An 18,998-nucleotide genomic window follows, 5' to 3' on the forward strand; every position below is an offset into this window, starting at 1 on the left:
TCCACTTTGGCCCGAGCGCAGTCCACGACGGCGTGATGACGTGATAGGAAGTCCCATCCTAGGATGACATCGTGGGAACATGAAGCCAACACGTGAAATTCAATGATGTACAACACGTCTCGAATAACCACTTTTGCCGTACAAGCCGCGACGGGCTCAATTTGTTGGGCGCTCGCAGTGCTCAAAGAAACTACGGGAGAAAGCATGGTCACTTTACGAAGAGAGCGGCAGAGTCTTTGACTAATCACAGATATCGCGGCACCGGTATCGATGAGTGCAAGTGTTCGTACACCTTCGACGATTACATCGATAAGATTGGCGGGAGACAGGCGAGGACTTAAACAATTAGACGATGACGCAGCTCGTGCCTCCGGAGCTGCGGCAGTTAGTTTTCCGTCTCAATGGAGGTGGGTCGTCGACGCATAGGCGACACGGAACGACGACTTGGTGAAGGGGAAGGTGAGCGGGAAGTAGAACGTCGAGAAGCGGAGGTTCGGGTGCCGGAAGCAGCTTGCGCATCGCGTTCGTGAACTTCAGGTGGCACGTGAGGCGCGTGGCATGAAGGCCGAAACGAGTAGTCAGGGTATCTTGGTGTATTAGCTGCGAAGCGCCGACGACATAGATGCGCAACGTGACCTGGAACCCCGCAAAAGTAGCATATCGGCCGGTTGTCAGCAGTGCGCCAAGGATTTCCAGCGTGCTGCTGTGTAGCTGGAAACGGCGCGGTAGAAGGTCGCACAGGTTGTGGCGTATACAATGGCAGACGAGGCGGAGGCATTGCCGCGACGGCCGCATAAGTCAGTGGCGCAGCAACAGGTGTTGATGGAGAGGCAGGCGTAGGTAATGGCAACGCCTCGGCGACCTGCTCCTCAATAGCCTGTCTGATTGTCGGCGTTAGACGGTTCGTTGGTGCTTCGGTGGTCGGCAGATACGAGAGACACGAAAGCTGTCGTGCGACCTCTTCACGTACATATGCTTTTATCTGCTCCAGCAGGGTGCTGTCACCACTGACGGCCAGGGAAGCGAGAGAGTCGTCTGCTGTCGTTGACCTCCGAACTAATGCACGTTGCTTGCGAATCTCTTCCAAGTTCTGGCACAAGGTTACAAGTTCGGATACGGTACTTGGGCCCTTTGCCAGCAACATTTGAAAGGCATCATCGTCTATTCCTTTCAAGATATGCCTGATCTTTTCTTGCTCGGTCATCTCAGGGTTAAAGCGCTGGCATAAATCGATAACATCTTCAATGTAGCTAGTGAAGTTTTCGCCCTGCCTTTGCGCTCGTCCGCGTAGGCGCTGTTCAGCACGCAGCTTGCGCACTGCGAGGCGATCGAACACAGCTGCAAGGGTGGTCTTGAACGCGGCCCAAGTGGTAAATTCCGTACGGTGGTTTGTGAACCACAGGCTGGCGACGTCTTTGAGATAAAATAGGACGTACTCCAATTTCGAGGGGTCGTCCCACTTGTTGGCGGCGCTCACCTTTTCAAACAGCTGCACCCAGTCTTCCACATCTTGGTCCTCGGTGCCGCTGAAGAAGGGGGGATCCCGTTGACGCAGGGTGGTAGGTACGATGACCAGTTGAGATTGGGCCGTGCTCTGCAGGGGGGTGCCTTGCTCGGTCGTCTGATCAGGCATTGCTGATGCAGTGGGCAGCTTCCGGCTTCGAAGTTCCAGGTTTGCGTACCCAGCACCTCCACCACTTTGCAAGGGAGTTTAATAGCGACGCCAGGTAGTAGGCAGGCAGCCGGTACGGACAGAAATGCTCGAGCCGTCCAGCGTCTACAGCTCGTGCACACACTCGCGCTTCGCACTCCGAGAGAGATGGTCCCACTAGTCAGTGCCTTGCGAATTCCCCACTACAATACGTAAAGAAAATGAAGAGTCATTCGCTTGTCACGGTCACACTATAAATAATAAATATAATTACAGTGATACCTGAAAAACATTGAAAAGTTTCATATCATGTCACAGTATGAAGTGTATGCTAAAACAACACTTCAGTGAAAAATAGTAAAAAGAGTTCTGCCAAAAGGCAAAGCAATGAACGCAAAAGAAACAATTCGGAATGTTGTAAGAGGTCTGGGTAGCAGGTAACTCTTTTGGACCTGATCTCGCTTAATAGGAGATTTTCCTATTCTACAAGTGTGCTTCTTCGCTATGCAGTTTGCCGTACTAATGGCAGCTAGCCTTTTACTAAAAACGATGTATTTGTTGAGTTTCTTGCTTTGATGAGTTTGTTGAACTATTAAGTGGAAAATGTCAACTCGGCTGTCTGGATATAGACACGGATAATATCAAGCCCTAGCACGTGCAACTAGAATCTCGTTTCCACTTGAAGCATTACGGGTGCCGCCATTAGTAGGGCGAACATGCTTCGCAGAGAAGTGCACTTGCGGATTAGGAAAATATTCTATACCACAATTTATGTATGAATTTAACTGACTTGATGTCATAAAGGCCAGTGTACAGCAGAGCTGAGGGGAAGCTTTGGTGTTGAAATGAATGTTATGCAAAGCTAGGTTAATACGGGCGTGATTTAGCCCTGTAGAAATGTCCTGTCCATTTGACCACCTTCATGTCTCTTACCTTCAACACTGCCTCACTCGTCCACTCGCCTCTGATGTGCTCTACGATAATCTCCCTCTTTCTCTCCCTCATCATTGTCAATCTTTCGCTTTTCACACTTTCCTATGCTATTTCTATCATGGGTACCTCTCTCCTCCAGCTTTCCTCACCCTCACTTTCCTTTCCCACTTCCTGGTTATGCAATGCTATACACGATGACGCTACGCTTTGCTCTGTTCTCTTTTTTGTTGGTCCTGGATATGGAGTTATCAGTCGCACATTATTTCTTATTATTTGAAGCAGCTGCAGCAGCAGTAACAGCGATCTCATCATCAACGTCTACAATGCCAGCTCTAACAGTATCAGCCCCAATGTCAGCAGTGGAAACATCAGTAGCAACAACTAACCTGCCAACGTCAGTGCACGAAGTTAATGACTTGAACAACACCAGTGCACCTCCAACATTGCAAGTAGTACCAGTGGCCGGGAACAGTACAACAGGTGAGGGAACCTTCTTGACATCTAAAAAAATGTTTGATGCATATGCCATGTTGAAACTGTCATGCTGGGAGATAAATATCTAGTTTTTAGCTGAACACTTTGCACCCCTTGCACTTAGTGGCAAAAACACGTTGGAATGATTCGGATGCGTCCTAGTAATGCGTAGCTGAAAGGATTTTCCGAAAAGCTTAAGGAGGAACAGAGATATAGCAGTCTCTATATTTGCCTGATGCATTCCCCTGAAACTTTCTTTGTTCCGTTGGAGAGGGCAGCAACGTTTGTGGTGCCCCACCCAGTGCATTATGTCACCTCGCTCATTGTTGTGTTTCCTTTCCGTGTAACTTCGGGGTGCTAATGACTGCAGTGCCATTTCGAGAAAGTGCCCTTCCCTGTGGTTCATGGGCAACAAACCTCTGTTTGTTGCCCATGGCAATGGTAGGTTCAATGGAGGTGCTTCCATGCCATGCTTCCTGTGGTCTGATCGCCTTTATGTTTGTGAGTCTTCATTGTAATGTGCCATACGAGGAACCAAGTCTTCCGAGGAAGTTCATGTGCACTCAGTTTTTTTTTGTTGTGGGGAGACTTTCATGCTATAATCGTGAATTCTGGGGCTGTTCCGGGAAAGCAGCTTGCCCCACTTTGTTGGTAATCTCAACCTACTGAAAAGGTCACTTGCTCACAATTTTAATGTAATACTTGGGATGCATCCAACCTAGTCAGTTTGAGGAAACTTTGTTGTTAGTACGTATATGTGTCGCTTAGCACAGTGTAGACCACTTAGTATAATGTAACCGTTTATAGTGCAGAACCGGTTACAATGCGGCCTTTTCTACTCCCATTTACCCTCCCATAGAACCCCATGTATACCACTTATTGGGCAGTCCCCCAAGATGAAAGACCGATTATAATGCGATTGCCTGAAAATGTTTGTGAAAAACGCGGTAGCAAGTGCGCTTCTGAAAGGAAGCGCGCTGGGGTCACCGCTGGAGAGCGAACGACGTGGTCGTTAAGCAGGAAGAGGGGGACACGGAGTGAACGAATGAAGAGCAGAGGGGAAAAAAAGAAAATGAAAAAAGACTGCAGGACACTGCGCGGGCTCACCGAGTAAGGGAGGAAGACGGTTGCCTTGGTGACAGATAAGCCTTTGCATCAGCGCCGACGCTGCTACAGCGTACTATGTCACTAGCGTGGCTCCAGCCGCGTGCCGCTCAACGTGGCACGTACGAATTCGTCCTCATCAACTGCGCTTAACAGTTTCCTGTCAAGAAAAACGTCGTTATCGAGCTTGCAACATATTGCGTTTGCTTCCTCGTCGGTAAATTCAAAAAACCTTTTACGGTATTATGATGAGAGCTTTCACTTTTGCTGCCAGTGCGCTGTCATACGTAAGCTTGGCGAGTTTTTGTCGTTGCTGATCTCCCGACCATGATCGCAAACTTCTTATCATGTGCGCGGTGCTTGAGTGCGATATCTTCAACTCCAAACCTTTAACTTTTGGATAAACTTTCTGCGACAATATACCAAATGGCAAGCTAGGCCTAATCTGCGTTGGTTGCACTTCAATCGGTAGCGGGCTATTCGAGTTGCAGCTTGGTACTGAATTCATGAAACTCTTCGCGGTAGCGGCACTTTATGGGAAGAGATAATGTTAGTTTAAACGAAAGCGGCACGTGTAGTGCTCATATAGTGGTTCACGATTCGATTGCGATGTCTTAAATTGGGTGCGCGCCCGTGAAATGAAATGGTTGGCATCTTTCAGCACATCAAATTTTGAATGGGATTTGACATATTTTCTGTGTAATGCGCATGATCGAGGCGGTTTGAAAAGCAGTCTGGGAGTTTCCGTGATGGTGCTTTCATTTGGTAGGCAGCCCCCCCCCCCCCCCTCCTTTTGCATTCATTTTGTTGGTAATGCGTGTTTTTAGACATTGAATTCTTTTAACATTCGTAAATTTAAATGTTATCAAGCATGCACCGCGTGTTTCGATTCTCGCACACGTGAGGCTGCATGCTCAACATGTTTTGCGCAGGTGTGGCCCTTGAAAAAGGTTGTTCTGGTTATAGTGCGGTACCGCTTATAGTCCGGATATTCACGACTCCCGCGACTTACGTTATAAGCGGTCTATACCAAGAATATACAATATGAGAAAATTCCTATTTTTTTGCAGCAATAGAAGCTACACCTGAAGTACAAGCGTCGTTGCCAGACAGGCCATTTGCGTTCCACTTAATAGCACACAAGTTCCTTGATCTGAACACATCAGAACAAGTTCAGAGTTCCCTGCCACCACTGTCAGCAGGTGTGGCCTCGATAGCAGGTGAGACCATTTTTACACAGTACTAATGTGTGATATCATTGGACCCAGAAGCTATAAAAGGGCAGCTTGCCAGCAGCTGATACTATAGAAGGAACAAGCTTAGCTTTGATGCTGCTTTTGAGTTCTGCCTTGGTAAAACTTGCGGAGACTTCAAAACCTATTAGGTTGGTAATTCCATTTTTTTAGAAGTGTGCAAAAAAGGAAAGAAAAAAAAAGAATAGAATGAAATCAAATTCCTTGAGAGCATACAAATAGGCCCTGTTCACACATATCGGCATTCATTTCTGAAGTACAAAAAGATAGGCGTAACTTTTGGATCTTGTGCTCATGATAGTTCAAACATGCATGCACAGATGGGGAGGCGTCCGAAGGTGTCAGCAACACACATATCAAGAGCCCAGTTGCATGTTTTTTTTGAAAAAGTGAGAAACTTTCTAATGGTGCAAGACATAGGAGAAATACCTTCTCTTGATTCAAAAACTCATATGGGTAACCTTGACAATAGCCACAAGCTTTTCGTTCTTAGTACCCATGTCATTAGGCTCATTAGTAAGTTAATTAAAGTAGTTCGCTAACTAATAGTGAAATTGAAACACAACTTACCTTCCAATATCCACTAAGCCTGATAATTAAGTTTTAATTGAATTGCATGCTTACCTCATGGCCTCTTTTTTTTTTTAAAGCAGTTTGGTAGTCATTGGAGAAACAGTTGGTATTTTAGTTTCCGTATGTCATCGGCGCCATGTAAAAATTATAACTACCGAGGTAATTGATCTGTAACAGTTGCTGCCCTTTTTCAAGGCTCAAAACAAGCCAAGCTACTAAGTCATAAAAGCAGCATTTGTACAATTTGTAGTGCAGGACTTAGGTGCAAGCAAAGGAAGTTCACTTATGTGTTTAGCAAGAACACGAATTTTAAGGGTGTGCGAATATTCGAAATTTTGAATATATTTTGAATAGGCATTTGCTACTTGATTCGATTCACACTTAAATGTTTACTATGCAAATTATTCAAGTTTCGCAAACACAAATGCAGCCCCGTCACGGTGGTCTAGTGGCTAAGGTACTTGGCTGCTGACCCGCAGGTTGCGGGATCGAATCCCGGCTGCGGCGGCTGCATTTTCGATGGAGGCAAAAATGCTGTGGGCCCGTGTGCCCAGATTTGGGTGCATGTTAAAGAACCCCAGGTGGTCGAAATTTCCGTAGCCCTCTACTACGGCGTCTCTCATAGTCATATTGTGGTTTTGGGATGTTTAACCCCATTATTATCAAATCAAAAGCAAACACAAATGCAATGATCGTCCGATTAAATGCTACTCCTTCACACTTGTAATATGCTTCATCTCATTACACTGTGGTATTGTGGCAAAGCTGCTTTTCAAGCTCTGCTACTGTCTCAAATGTATTGAATCAAGAAAACGCTGGTTCCAACATGGAGATTATAGATGTGGCAGTGGTGGGGGCTCAATCAATTTCTGCAGGAAGTCTGAAAAAAATGTGATGCTGAAGATTGTTAGCATACAAAATTTTGAATGTTCTTGTATGTTGAGGTCTATGAGGCAGGTTTTGAACTTCTAACTCTAAGGGAGCCCGATGTTGTATGCCATATCAGTTGGGTTTTCATGAAAGTTAAAAAAAGGAGGAGAGGATGAGAAAATAGCATCTTTGCCTTTCTTGTGTAAGTGTAGCCGGAAACACTTTGGTTGCACTAAATCATGTACATAATTATATTTGTCTTCTGCATTGCCTCATTCTTGAGAAGACAACTATGAAGTACTACCCTGCCAGCACTTCATCATCCTAGCAATAAAAACACTTTTATGTTGCTATATCTAGTAAAAAAATATGCTTAGGAATCCTTTTTTTTTTCCTCACTATTTCTCTTCCATGATTTGTGGGGTTTAACTTCCCAAAACCACCATATGATTATGAGAGACGCCGTAGTGGAGGGCTCCGGAAATTTTGGCCACCTGGGGTTCTTTAACGTGCACTCAAATCTGAGCACACGGGCCTACAACATTTCCGCCTCCATCGGAAATGCAGCCGCCGCAGCCGGGATTCGATTCCGTGACCTGTGGGTCAGCAGCCGAGTACCTTAGCCACTAGACCAACGCGGCGGGGCTATTTGTCTTCCACCTGTTCGAAAAATATTCTAGAAGTGTATAAGAAATATTTTATTCTAGTTCACTTTTCACCTGAAATTTTGCTATTTTCACAGCTCTAACACAACTCCTTATAGCAGTTTCACATGCCCAAGTGTCTTCCTGACATCAGCACCAAATAAAGGTACTAGATGAATTAGTGGATAATGACTGTTGGGATCGGTCTGTTCATAAATCACAGCTTGGTCAATGTGTATATTCCCAGGAATGATGCTTTGGTTAATTTATTGACCACTTGGCTTTTGTTTACTACATTACAGTGGTGAAGGCTGCAATATTGAAGCAATACCTTCCATTCATTTTTGTGTCACTCTTATTGACTGTTCACGGCTTATTTATCCCTTTTAAACATGGGTGAAGTGTGAAAGGATGTACCACTGGGAAATGCATCACTACAAAATTGTTGTTACTGGCTGTTCAGGCGATATGAATTTGTGCAGCAAATCATTGATAAACTTCCATTCCATGATAATCACCTTATGCATTCACACTATTTTGTGTGTCTTGGACCAAATGGGAAATAGTACTTCCTTCAATGTGTTGAGATAAGGCGGTGTACTTGTTACTATGCTGTTGATGCCTGCGCTGTTGAAAGCTGATGCATCCTACACACTTCGTATGAATTCACATGATTCACACGTTTGTTTAGCTCATTGGTAGTTTTTTTATTTTTTATTTTTTCCTCGCAATTCTGTCATTTTGTACCTCTAAATGCTTGGTACGTCGTAGTGATTTCAGTCCAACTCTCAACTATCAGGCAATGATCGCATGCTGCTTGCCCTCTAGAACATGCATCGAGTGAAGTCTTATTTACAATATGCACAAAGAATGATGGGAAATGATTTAAACTCCAACCAAAAGTTTGTGAAGAAACCCGACGTTTCGCAACCGACTTGGTTCCTTCTTCAGGGTGAAACTGAGAGACTACGTAGCAGTGGCGTCTTCAAAAGACTCGCGGGGCGTTTAATGACCACCTCTCTCTCGTTTTGCCGTGGAGCGCAGTCCGTGTGTATACGCTGGGGGAAGGGGTTACGAGAGAGCGGTTGATGTTTTGGGTCGTTCACTGTTGTATATGCCATGACTCGAGTAGTAACCATCTCCTCCAGTTAGTCTCGTTTTCAAGGATACCAAGTCTCACTTTCAGACTAACTGGAGGGGAAGGTTACTACTCGGGTTGTGGCATATACTGCGAACAGCCCAAAATATTGCCGCGAAGCATATTGCGGATAGTTGCGCATGCCGATACCGCCGGAACGCGGCCTTATCGTAGTCCAGGATGCACCGCGATTCATCTGCGAAGATCGTTGCCCGCTTGTCGACCGTTCGTTGATTACGAGATAGCCCCAGATGCTACGAGGACTGTATCCCGGATGGTGAACGTGCCTTGCAATCCAGTGGGGCATTCTGTTCCCCGACGGCCGTCGAACACGCTGTTCACCACCCGCTAAGCCGATGTGTATACTTTCCTTTAGTGGGCGCAAGTCCGCCAAATAAACGGATTCCCTTCTATTTCTATGAGCCTCCCGGTCTCCTGTCTTTGGGCTACCCTCACTCTTACGTAACAATATCAATCACTCTCTCGAAACCCCTCCCCCAGTGTATTCACACAAACTGTGCTCCACGGCAAAATGAGAAGGGAGAGAGGGTAAGGTCATCAATCTCCCCACGGTTGCTTAGAAGACGCCGCTGCTACGTAGTCCCAGTTTCCCCTGAGTAAGGAACCAAGTCGGTTACGAAATGTCGGGTTTCTTCACAAACTTATAGTTGGAATTCAAATCACTTCCCAGTTTTCATACCCAACTAGACAGACATCTGTCGAACATTTACATTCAAAGAATGATGTTGGAAAGTCAAATTACGCTAGGATGACAGTGTCTCATGTTGATCTATGAGCCGTATGGGGAGCTTGTAGGATGGACCACTTTGCTATTGCAGTCTTGTTATGGAGTGATTTTGCAGCTAATCAGCACCAAATCAAAACATGCTCTGGACTACTTCCAATGTGTTTAGTAGATAGGAAGCGGTATGATCCGATAAATTATATTTTCCATACCTTGCAATATCAGGATCATTGTCAACAACTACTAAAGCAAACCAGCACCAGCCAGTTTACAAATCTACGGCCACAAGCACGGACTTCCTGCAAGAAGTTGATCCTGCACCAGTACCAGTGGTACAGGAAAATGAGCCGGCACCAGGGGAAGTGGTAGAGAAAGCTGAACCGACACTAGTGCCGCTGGTGTTGCCTACTGTTCCCGGTAAGGCCCACACAGCTGCAGCCTGTACAAATCTTTTACACAGTCTGTAAAGGCCTCTTCTGTTGGTATGTTTTATATGTTTGCTTAAACCCATAAGTTGCGTTTGAATTCTGCTTTTCTAAAACTTGTGGGGACTTCAAAACAAATCAGAGCAATAATTCTATTGTTCAGGAGTGCAAAAAAAAAAGAAAAAAAATGGGAACGAATGCAGATGCTTTGAGAACAAACAAATGGCAGGGCAGGGCAGGCAGGTAGAAAAAAAAAATGAATCCATCAATGGACGTGACATGCCATGCGCTCTTTAAAGAGTGACATTCGTGCTACAGGGTGTATGTGTGACCGGCAACGACAGTGACACGCAGGCAAGCCTCGCTGTGCACTCTGGGTAATCCGCCATTTCTAAGCAATAACAAGTAGACAAAGTTTGTGGTGTCGGTGTGGTCGCAGTCGGTCTCCGGATGCGCAGTTTGGCATATCTCTGTGCAAGAATGAAACATTAATATTATTTTGCGGCAAAATGGCACGTGATAAAACAGATTATGCAGCACACGCTGTGCGTCAAAGACCAGTCGTGCTGCAGTGAAAAAGTTGCCCTGTCTGATGTGGACCACTTTGAGTTTTTGGAAAGCGACTGCATAAGAGACGTAAATCTGTGGCAGCTAATCGACGACACAGATGTAAGCAAGTTCTTTGTCTTGAGGACCAGTTTGCTTACCTGCCAGCAACTAAAGGCTCGGGGAGTATTAGAAAGCCACAATTTTTTTGCTAGCAGTTGGTAGTGCAAGCCATCGGTTAAGGGGGAACATGGGTTTTAGAAGGCCAAAAATCGCAAAAAAATTGACTTTTTGAAGCTGACATTTTCGAAATCTGCGCCTATTTTTGCACTTATCTGAGAAGTTTCTAGCTTCTCGCGTCATTATTTCTGGCACAAAATCAATTTATAACATTCTTGTGAGATGAATGTGAGCGCAAATTGATGCTAAAATCGCGCTTTTTTTGCGCTAAACAGTTGCCGTTACACACGAGCTATCGTGTTCATCTTGGTCTCGTTTGGAAGGGTCGTTCTTCATCTTCAATTTCCCGCCACCGCTGGCTCATCTTGCTCATTGGTTTTTTAGCAAAAACGCATCATCGAGAAGCACTAGCGCGCGATTCAATTGGCTACTTGGGGCACTTGACCAAATTTAGGCATTCGATTGGCTAAGGGTCGCTTTCGGCGTCTGCTTCACCATCGTGACGCGTACGGACATGCGCCATTTTGTCATGGTGCTACTGACTGCTTGTGGCAGTAAAGAAATTCCGTGCTACAGTAATTTGTGAAGCGGATGTGACGGTGGTTCGTTCACTGTGAACTTCAGAAAGATCCCCGCTATGGCTCAGGACAACGAAGAAAACGAACTCGACGCAGTCAACGGCGGTCGCCGAGTCACCGGTGTAGGCCTAACTCACGTAAGGGCCCGTTGGTTGCCGACAACGTTACTGAGAACGGCTGTGTTTTGCAGCCTCATCAGTTAGAGGACGGCAAGTAAAAAGCAGAAGTGAAGCTACCAAAGATATCAATCTTTGTAGTGACGGAACGGAAGTGCGGTCTTTTCGCTAAACCCGCCGATGTTGTGGTTCCCCCCCCCCCCCCCCCCCCGCCTGACGAAAGGACCTTGAACTGCGCGACGGGTCGTCAGAGTGAAGTACGCTGTGCGTCGACCAACAACAGAAAGTCAATCCGTTCGCAGTGAACATGCTCACGGCCCTCGCAATGGTGGCTACTGGCAACAGGTAGACTGCTTTTAACGACGTGTTCGCAACATTCTCGCGATCTCCGCTCGAAAATGCGGCAGTCTTACATGAAAAGGAAACTAACACCTCGGCACTCCTGTAGCCTCGAAATTGATGAGCGAGGGAGCAACTTTGGTTCGCGACACTTACGGGTAACTTATTCTGGACAAGCCGAAAAACATTGCTGCGTTATTCGACGGATCGTGGATGACGCAGGCACATTTGTCGCACATCGCCGTCAGTACAGTCACCGAACTGATAAGCGGCCTCGCGGCAGACGAGCACACGGCGACAACTTGCTACAGGACTAGAAGAACCGACACACTCGTATAAACAATCAGTCCTATTACATTCCCGGTGCATATTAACTGACTAAAAGTAAGTGTGCCATGATATTTTTTCCTCGGAACGGCGAAATTAGGTTTTAACAGCATTATTCTAGAAGCGCAGATTTTGACCACTTTCTTTTGCTTGTTCTGTAAAAGTGGACCTAGGACAGCTAGAGCTGTACTTGTTTTTGCACAATGTAGCTAAATGTGCACGAAAAAACAATGCTGGAAGCCTATTTTTAATGGGCAGCTTCATTTTTTTATTTTAATATAAAAATTTCTGTACTTGGTTACATGCAATGAACTTTACTGTGCTGTAATTCGAGAAGTACTCGTTCAATTTTCGATCAGCTTGCAGCATTGCACTCCTTAGGCTTCCTAGCATTCATTTATATGTCAATGGCTACGTAATTATAAGTGCATACATTTTTACAGTTAAAAATGTTAGAATTCTTTGTTTTCTTCATTTTCTCAAAATGGCAATTTTGTACTCCCAGCATGAAAATTACTGCAGTATATCTGAAACTATTACAGATAGCAGAATATTTTATTTTGCAGCATGAAGCTATATGTTTGGAGCACACAACATAGGAAGCAGATTTTGATTTCTCTTGATGCAAGTTTTTCAAACTAGTCTTTTGTGTGACCACACAATGGCTACTATCAGGGCTGTAAAGTTTACTGTACTGTAAAGTAAGAAATAATGACCCATTAAAAAAGGTGCTTCTTATATTGCATGTCTTATGCTTTCTACTGTCAATCCCCATGTTATTTAAAATTTTGGCAGGTGGTTATTTTTCTATTATGGTAAGAACAATAGAAGTTGTTATCTTGATTATTTAAATAACTGATGAAGCTACAGAAAAAATAACTACATTTTTAGAATCCGGAGAACACACTAAGTAAGCATGCCAACTTTTATCACACTTGGTTCAAAAATAAATGAGAGAGCCCTAAGAACCATGTCCCCCCTTAAGGTAGTTTTCTTAGACGCTGTGATCCTCAAAAAAAAAAAAATTACGTTGAAGTGTTTTGTTTTTCTAGCAGAATATAATATTATCTTGTTGCACATGTCAACCACTCGCAGAGCCTCAACAAGCTAAGTGTTGATTTGTGGGCTCCGTGCCAGGGAGATGGTAAAGTCGTTGTCGCTACCTTTATATGCTGGGAACGGCGGGGCGTGCTCCCAAGTAGCAGCACTGCTTCTTTAGAGTAAGGCGTGCGCATGCAGCAGAAGCGTTTTTGAACGGACAGCGCCAACTCTTGACCACTGACGCACATCAGGAAATTAGATGTGGTACCTATCGCTGCTATGGATTTCACTTCGTCGATGATGAAAAAAATAAGCATTGAAGTGCTGATTCCAGCGCAGCTCGTGAGCTAAAAGCCCTTGCCAAGCCAGTGGCACTCATTGGAGAGGAGTGGCAGTATTTTTTCACAACCTTGGTTTATTCATGTCACCGGCCAGCTGTGGCAAGTACAGAACGGGATTTCAGTGACTTGTATGTGCCGTTAGTAATACGCTTTAAACAATTAAAATTATTAGTGAAAGATTTAAAGGTTTGGCCATTATTAGAGGCGACGACAAGCTGACGTTGCGAAGGCCGTATCAATCCTCGTTCGTATTCTCATCATCATAGCCTAAATGCTTCAGGTGGGGTCCAGTTTAGACTGCAGTCGACAAACAAGCTTGAAGGATAACCTGAAACAATTTATAGAGCATACAGTTTATCACACGCACCATTTGTTAAAACAGTCTGTGGCCCTGGAAAACAGGGTACACCAATGCTGTGCTGAAACCAAGGCCTGTATTCACGGTGCGCAAGTAGTAACACTTCTGCAGTGACAGAAACGGGTAGTGCTTCAAAGTAGATAACATAGGTGCGGGTTTCGCACACCTGATAAATGTGCTGGCAACACACTTCGTACTTATGTGGGCCATTGGCAACACCCTTTTCTGTGGAGGCGGGCGATCCACTCACGCTGCCGGCGTTGAGACAGCTGCCTCGTCTTGCCGTATTCATGAACCTTCACCTTTGGAATGTTGAAAAACCGAAAGTTGCTGAGATTCTGATTTTACTGCTTAGCCTTTTTTTTCTCGGCTTGGGTGTGCGTATGGCTTTTGCAGCCTTCAGTGGCACAGTAAACCATGGCAGCTGTAGACTGGCTGCACGCATAGCTTTGCATGTCAGCTTGTTATTGCTGCAAAATGGTGGACTACCCAGAGTGCCCACAAGACTTGCCTGCATGTCGCTGTTGATACTGATCATGCATACACCCTATAATCATGGCCTCTTGACATGGTGCTTCGTGTGAGTGCGTGATTATTTGGAAGATTACCCGCAGCACCATCTTAGGCATTATCGCGGGGGGCACAGTGCCTCATAGAATGAATCCGCAGTGTTGCGGCCAGCTAAATCAGCTGGTAACTTATTCCATTCGACAATGGCTTATGGAAAAAAAGAATGCTTTAACAGATCTGTTCTGGGGTTGTATGGCCGTACTTTAAATTTGTGGTCATGATGAGAGGAATGATAATGCACTGGCTTTAAATATTCTGAAGGAATAATGTCTGTTTTCTTGTTATAGATTGAATAAAACAGTTTCAAGCCTATATTACGTCTTCGATCTTTTAAGTATTGCCAATTAAGTTCTCTTTTCATACATTGAGAGCTTTCAGTTTGGTCATATTTTCCCAGAAGAAATCTTGCTGCTATCGACTGAATGCGCTTTATTGCATGAATGTGTACTTTGAGAAACGGATACCACACAAAACAGGCGTATTCCATTATTAGTCTGACATAGGCGTAATATGCAGCCTGCTTAACCTCCTTGGTTACATGTTTAAGATTTCTTTGTAAAAAGCCTACGGCTTTTCCAGCTCTGCTGAGAACACTGGGAATGCGTTCAGACCATCCCCCATCCTCAGAAAATGTGACACCCAAGTACTTGTATTTGTATTCTTTCCTAATAGCTTCATTGTTCAAGATGTACTGATTTGTAAACCTATTGACCCATTTGGTGAAACTGACGTGAATGCTTTATTAGTATTTAGTACCATACCTTTACGTGATTAAGGTCATCCTGAAGCTGGGTGGAATCCATTCGGTCGGTCAGTTCACTATACAACACACAGTCGTCAGCAAACATTCTAATACGACACTTAATTGTATCCGAAATGTACGGAACACTGAGGTACCCCTGATGTCACCGAAACCAAACATGAACATGATGCACCTAGAACAACCTCCTGTTTTCTGTCTGCAATCCATCAGCAAATGGTTTGATGAATGTTCAAGTTCTGCAGTTTTTGAATCAGAATCGAGTATGATACCGTATCGAAGGCCTTCCTGAAGTCCAAAAATAAACAGTCTGTCTTCGATTATCTAAAACTGATGCTGTATTATGATATAATTCAATTAATTGGGTTGTACATGAAAAACCCTGTCTAAATCTGTGTTGTATAGAATTTAAAAAATTAATTGAAGTCAGGTGATTCAATAAAGCAGTAAAAAGAGCATGTTCAAGTACTTTACAACATATCCGCATCAGCGAAATTGGTCTGTAATTTGATACATCCGATTTGGAACCACTTTTGAAAATGTGCCCAACATTAGCTATTTTCCAGTCATCAGGAAGTTTGCCTTCATCGAGTGATTTTTTGTAGATAACATAGAGATAACAAGCTACTGCCTCAACGCAGTGTTTTAAAACTCTTGGCGATATGCCATCTGGGCCAGTTGCTTTACTTTCGTCAATGCACTATAACAACTTTACTATGCCATTGAATGAAAGCTCCATCTCACTCATAGGCAAACATTGTTCTTTTTTATTCACGACAATCACTTGTGTAGGTGGGCGGAAAACCGATTTTAAAAGTTGTTGAAAAGTGTGGCTTTATCTTTATCCTCAGTTACAATATCGCCACCGTAATGTTCTTACGTGCAGTCTTCTTCTAGCACTTTAATCTTGTCCGCTGAATGACCTTTTCGTAGCTGTGAGTATAAACAGGTACTGTTCTTTCACTCCTTGTTTGTATTTGTGGTCCTAGAAGCAGAAAGGGACCCACTCATTCCTGCCAAAATAAGCAGCTCTTCTCGGTGTGCAGGCAACAGTTGACCCATATTTTATTTTTCAGTAATGTTTTACATGAGGAACATTACTGTATTTGCTTCTAATACATTAGGAGGCCCCAAACTAAATATACGCCGACTCTGGGAGCTTGAGTTAATAATGCATAAAGTACTCCATTGAAAAGTAATTATTTTTATGTGTATTATTACCTTAACATTAAATCTGTCGTTGCACTAACTTGTCTCATTAGTCCTTCCCCTCTTTTTGAAAGTGCATGGCAGATTTATTGCCCACTTAATTAAAGGTGCAATGCACTTTCTCGTTCTTTGTTTTTTTTATTGCACTTTTGAAAACATCAGTGCTTATTGTTTTATTTTAGGTGGTCTCTCTACTGTTGGATCAAATAATGATTTCAGGCTTGTTTTGGACATCTACAAAATGAGTGCCGAGATAAAATCAAAGGTAAGACACGTTCAGCGTTTCCAGAGATCCAGATAGGCTTGTTCTAAATTATCTATGTTCACGTTCCTCTCCACAATTTCAAGGTGTTTTTGATGCTGTTTTCAATGCTCGCAAAGCTCATTATTTCAGCAATAAGTTTTGTGGGCAAAACTACTGCCGTGACCTACTGCCATTCATAGGTGTTTGCGATCAAATTTCGAAGATACACAATGTTGATAGTGTATTTTAAATTTAAGAATAGTAGCACGAACATGTAAAAGGTACAATCAGAACTTAGAATAGAGCCTCAGCTTGTCTGCAGAGTGCTAACTATTTGCTGGTTTACCTAGTTAGGGGGGGCATAAGTGTGAAGGGTTAGGGTGGTGGCATGTGCTGGCACAGAAGTTGACCAGGCTACAAGCTATTACTTCAGTAACTGTGCTGCTGGTGTAAATTTGCAGCAGTTGTCTAATCGTTGTCACCTTTCCAAAATTTGTGTTTTAGGAACATATGCTAACACACACCAAAAAAGATGCTCATTAGCTTATTAGTAAAGGCTTATAATTTGGAACTATGCTCAAACCTCGTTTAACGTAACGGGATATATAATGAAATAATGGATATAACAAAGTAAATGAAGTTCCCCTTGAAAGCTTCATTTAGAACCATGCATTTTAAGCCTCATTGTAACGAAGTAAAATTGACCTGTATATGGATATAACGAACTAAATTAGTCTATCAAATAGTCTATATAGAAAAATGACTGTAGTGTATTAAGTATATCGTTTCCTGCGGAGTTTGACGCTCGTTCGGCACGGCTTTTTGAAAACTTTCGCGCCGACCTTACAGCCACGCCACGTGCGGCCGAGAGAGCCGTCCTCCTCACACAGCCAGCGAAGAGGATTGAGGAAGCACTCAGCGGGTCACACGACCGAGAAGCGGCGCCACGATGCGAAGCGATTTCCCTCTCACTTAGGCGCTTCAAGACGACGACAACGACACTTCTAATACCGTGGGCAATGACTACGTCTCCGCGCTACCCTCTGCACCGAGAAAGGAGGGCTCTCCGCGACAGCTTTTTTTTTTCTTTCTGCGCGTGGCCTTAAAAGAAGAAGGGTCTCTATGTGCAGAGACGGAAAAAGGCGAAGCGTGGCTAGGGTGGCTAGAATGGGGAGGTGTGAAAAGCGAGCCGTGTCTCCCTTGCCGAGCGGGGCCGTGGTGCGCGAGAGCTCAGCTAGGTCGTGATTTAGCGCGGCGATCGGAGGCGCTGCTGCTAGTGTGGCTACTAGCACAGCAGAGACGGCTGCAGGTGCAGTGTATGCCGGAGGAGGCTACTGGTCACTCGCGGCAAGTGCTTCTCAGCATTTGTGTTCCATGAGGTGCGACGACTTTGTTTTGTTTGCCCTTAGAACACTAAAGGGCTCCTACAAAGTAGAAAAAAAATGCTGCAGACTTGTTTTTATTGCCTGGGTGCAACACGGAATACAGATGGTGCGCTGAAAATTTTCCCCGTTTTTCGTGCGCTCTGGCATGCAAAGGCAGGTTAGCAAAAAGGGAGCGCACCATCGCAAGGGCGGACAAAGCGCTCCAGGAAAATACCGCCGTCAGGTAAAAACATTTCGACGCATGGTAAATGTTTTGAATTTATTTAAGGGCAGAAAAGACTTGTGTGCATGAGTGGAAGGCATCGGCAAGTGGAGATATTGAACACTTTGTGCCGCTCTTAACACTTCGGCGATTGCTTTTCAATAAATACATTTATTTACATGAAAATTATGTCTTCTCAGTTGGTTTTTAGATTCAGCGCGCGAGAATTCGTGCATGTTGTGGAAGGACAGGAAGAATGCAGCGTGACAAGACTAGTTTAAGAGATGATGCTTTACCCACCTTATTTCCAAGCCTGCCCAAATATATATCCAAGAGTTTGCCTAAAGAACGAAAAAGAAGAAATGCTGCTTCATCGGACTCCCCCTGAGTGGGTGGTATGAGCCATCAGTCCAGGGGAAACAAACAAACAAGTGACCCGATAACCCTATCACGTTGGAGGATTGCCCAAATGACTCGACGAGCTGCCAAGGCAGGCGACTAGAGATTGGGATCTAAGGGGACTTCTGTACCTGCCAGAGTCTCTAAAACCTGGTAGGGACTATGAAAACCAAGTTGACACATGTGTTTAGCACAGTGCACCTGCATTCGAATTTAGTAGCCAGTCTTCTACGATCTCTAGGCAGTTTCGAGAAATTGGCTGCATTTAAAATTGCAAATAGTTGAACAAAGCAGTGGTCAGATGATTTTGCGTGACGAGAGGTTTTTTTTTATTGGTCTGAACCAAGCAAAAAGCGAGAAAAAAGTCAAGCGATTGAAGCCCTGTGTCACGTACGAAAAATGTCCGTCAGTGACTCACTGTAGTTGTAGCTATAAAATTAAGTGTTGTCTCAGTTTCTACACATGTTTCAGAATACTGCCTCAAGTGTAGTACAATTCCAGCATTGAGAAAATAGCAATGCATAACTGCACTCGATAAGTTGCACTGTCGAGGCAAATTTAGCAGCAAACGTCACAATCTATCACGGGTTAGC

The 18,998-nt window shown here is 44.4% G+C and overlaps 1 protein-coding gene across 10 annotated transcripts in view; it reads left to right on the plus strand.

The window, feature by feature from the left end:
* LOC119170468 (uncharacterized) overlaps positions 1–18,998 on the plus strand; it is a 148,202-nt gene that overhangs the window by 119,044 nt on the left and 10,160 nt on the right. For 7 of the 10 annotated variants that reach the window (XM_075887292.1, XM_075887289.1, XM_075887286.1 and 4 more), the window contains 4 exons: positions 2,864–3,064; positions 5,233–5,382; positions 9,611–9,802; positions 16,358–16,440. In XM_075887292.1, coding sequence (XP_075743407.1) covers positions 2,864–3,064; positions 5,233–5,382; positions 9,611–9,802; positions 16,358–16,440 — 626 coding nt within the window. The remainder of the gene's footprint in view (positions 1–2,863; positions 3,065–5,232; positions 5,383–9,610; positions 9,803–16,357; positions 16,441–18,998) is intronic. The other 3 variants (XM_075887284.1, XM_075887288.1, XM_075887290.1) reach the window with 1 other exon arrangement.

The sequence above is a fragment of the Rhipicephalus microplus genome, chromosome 2 (genome assembly GCF_043290135.1).
Source record: "Rhipicephalus microplus isolate Deutch F79 chromosome 2, USDA_Rmic, whole genome shotgun sequence".
Taxonomy (NCBI): Eukaryota; Metazoa; Arthropoda; class Arachnida; order Ixodida; family Ixodidae; genus Rhipicephalus; species Rhipicephalus microplus.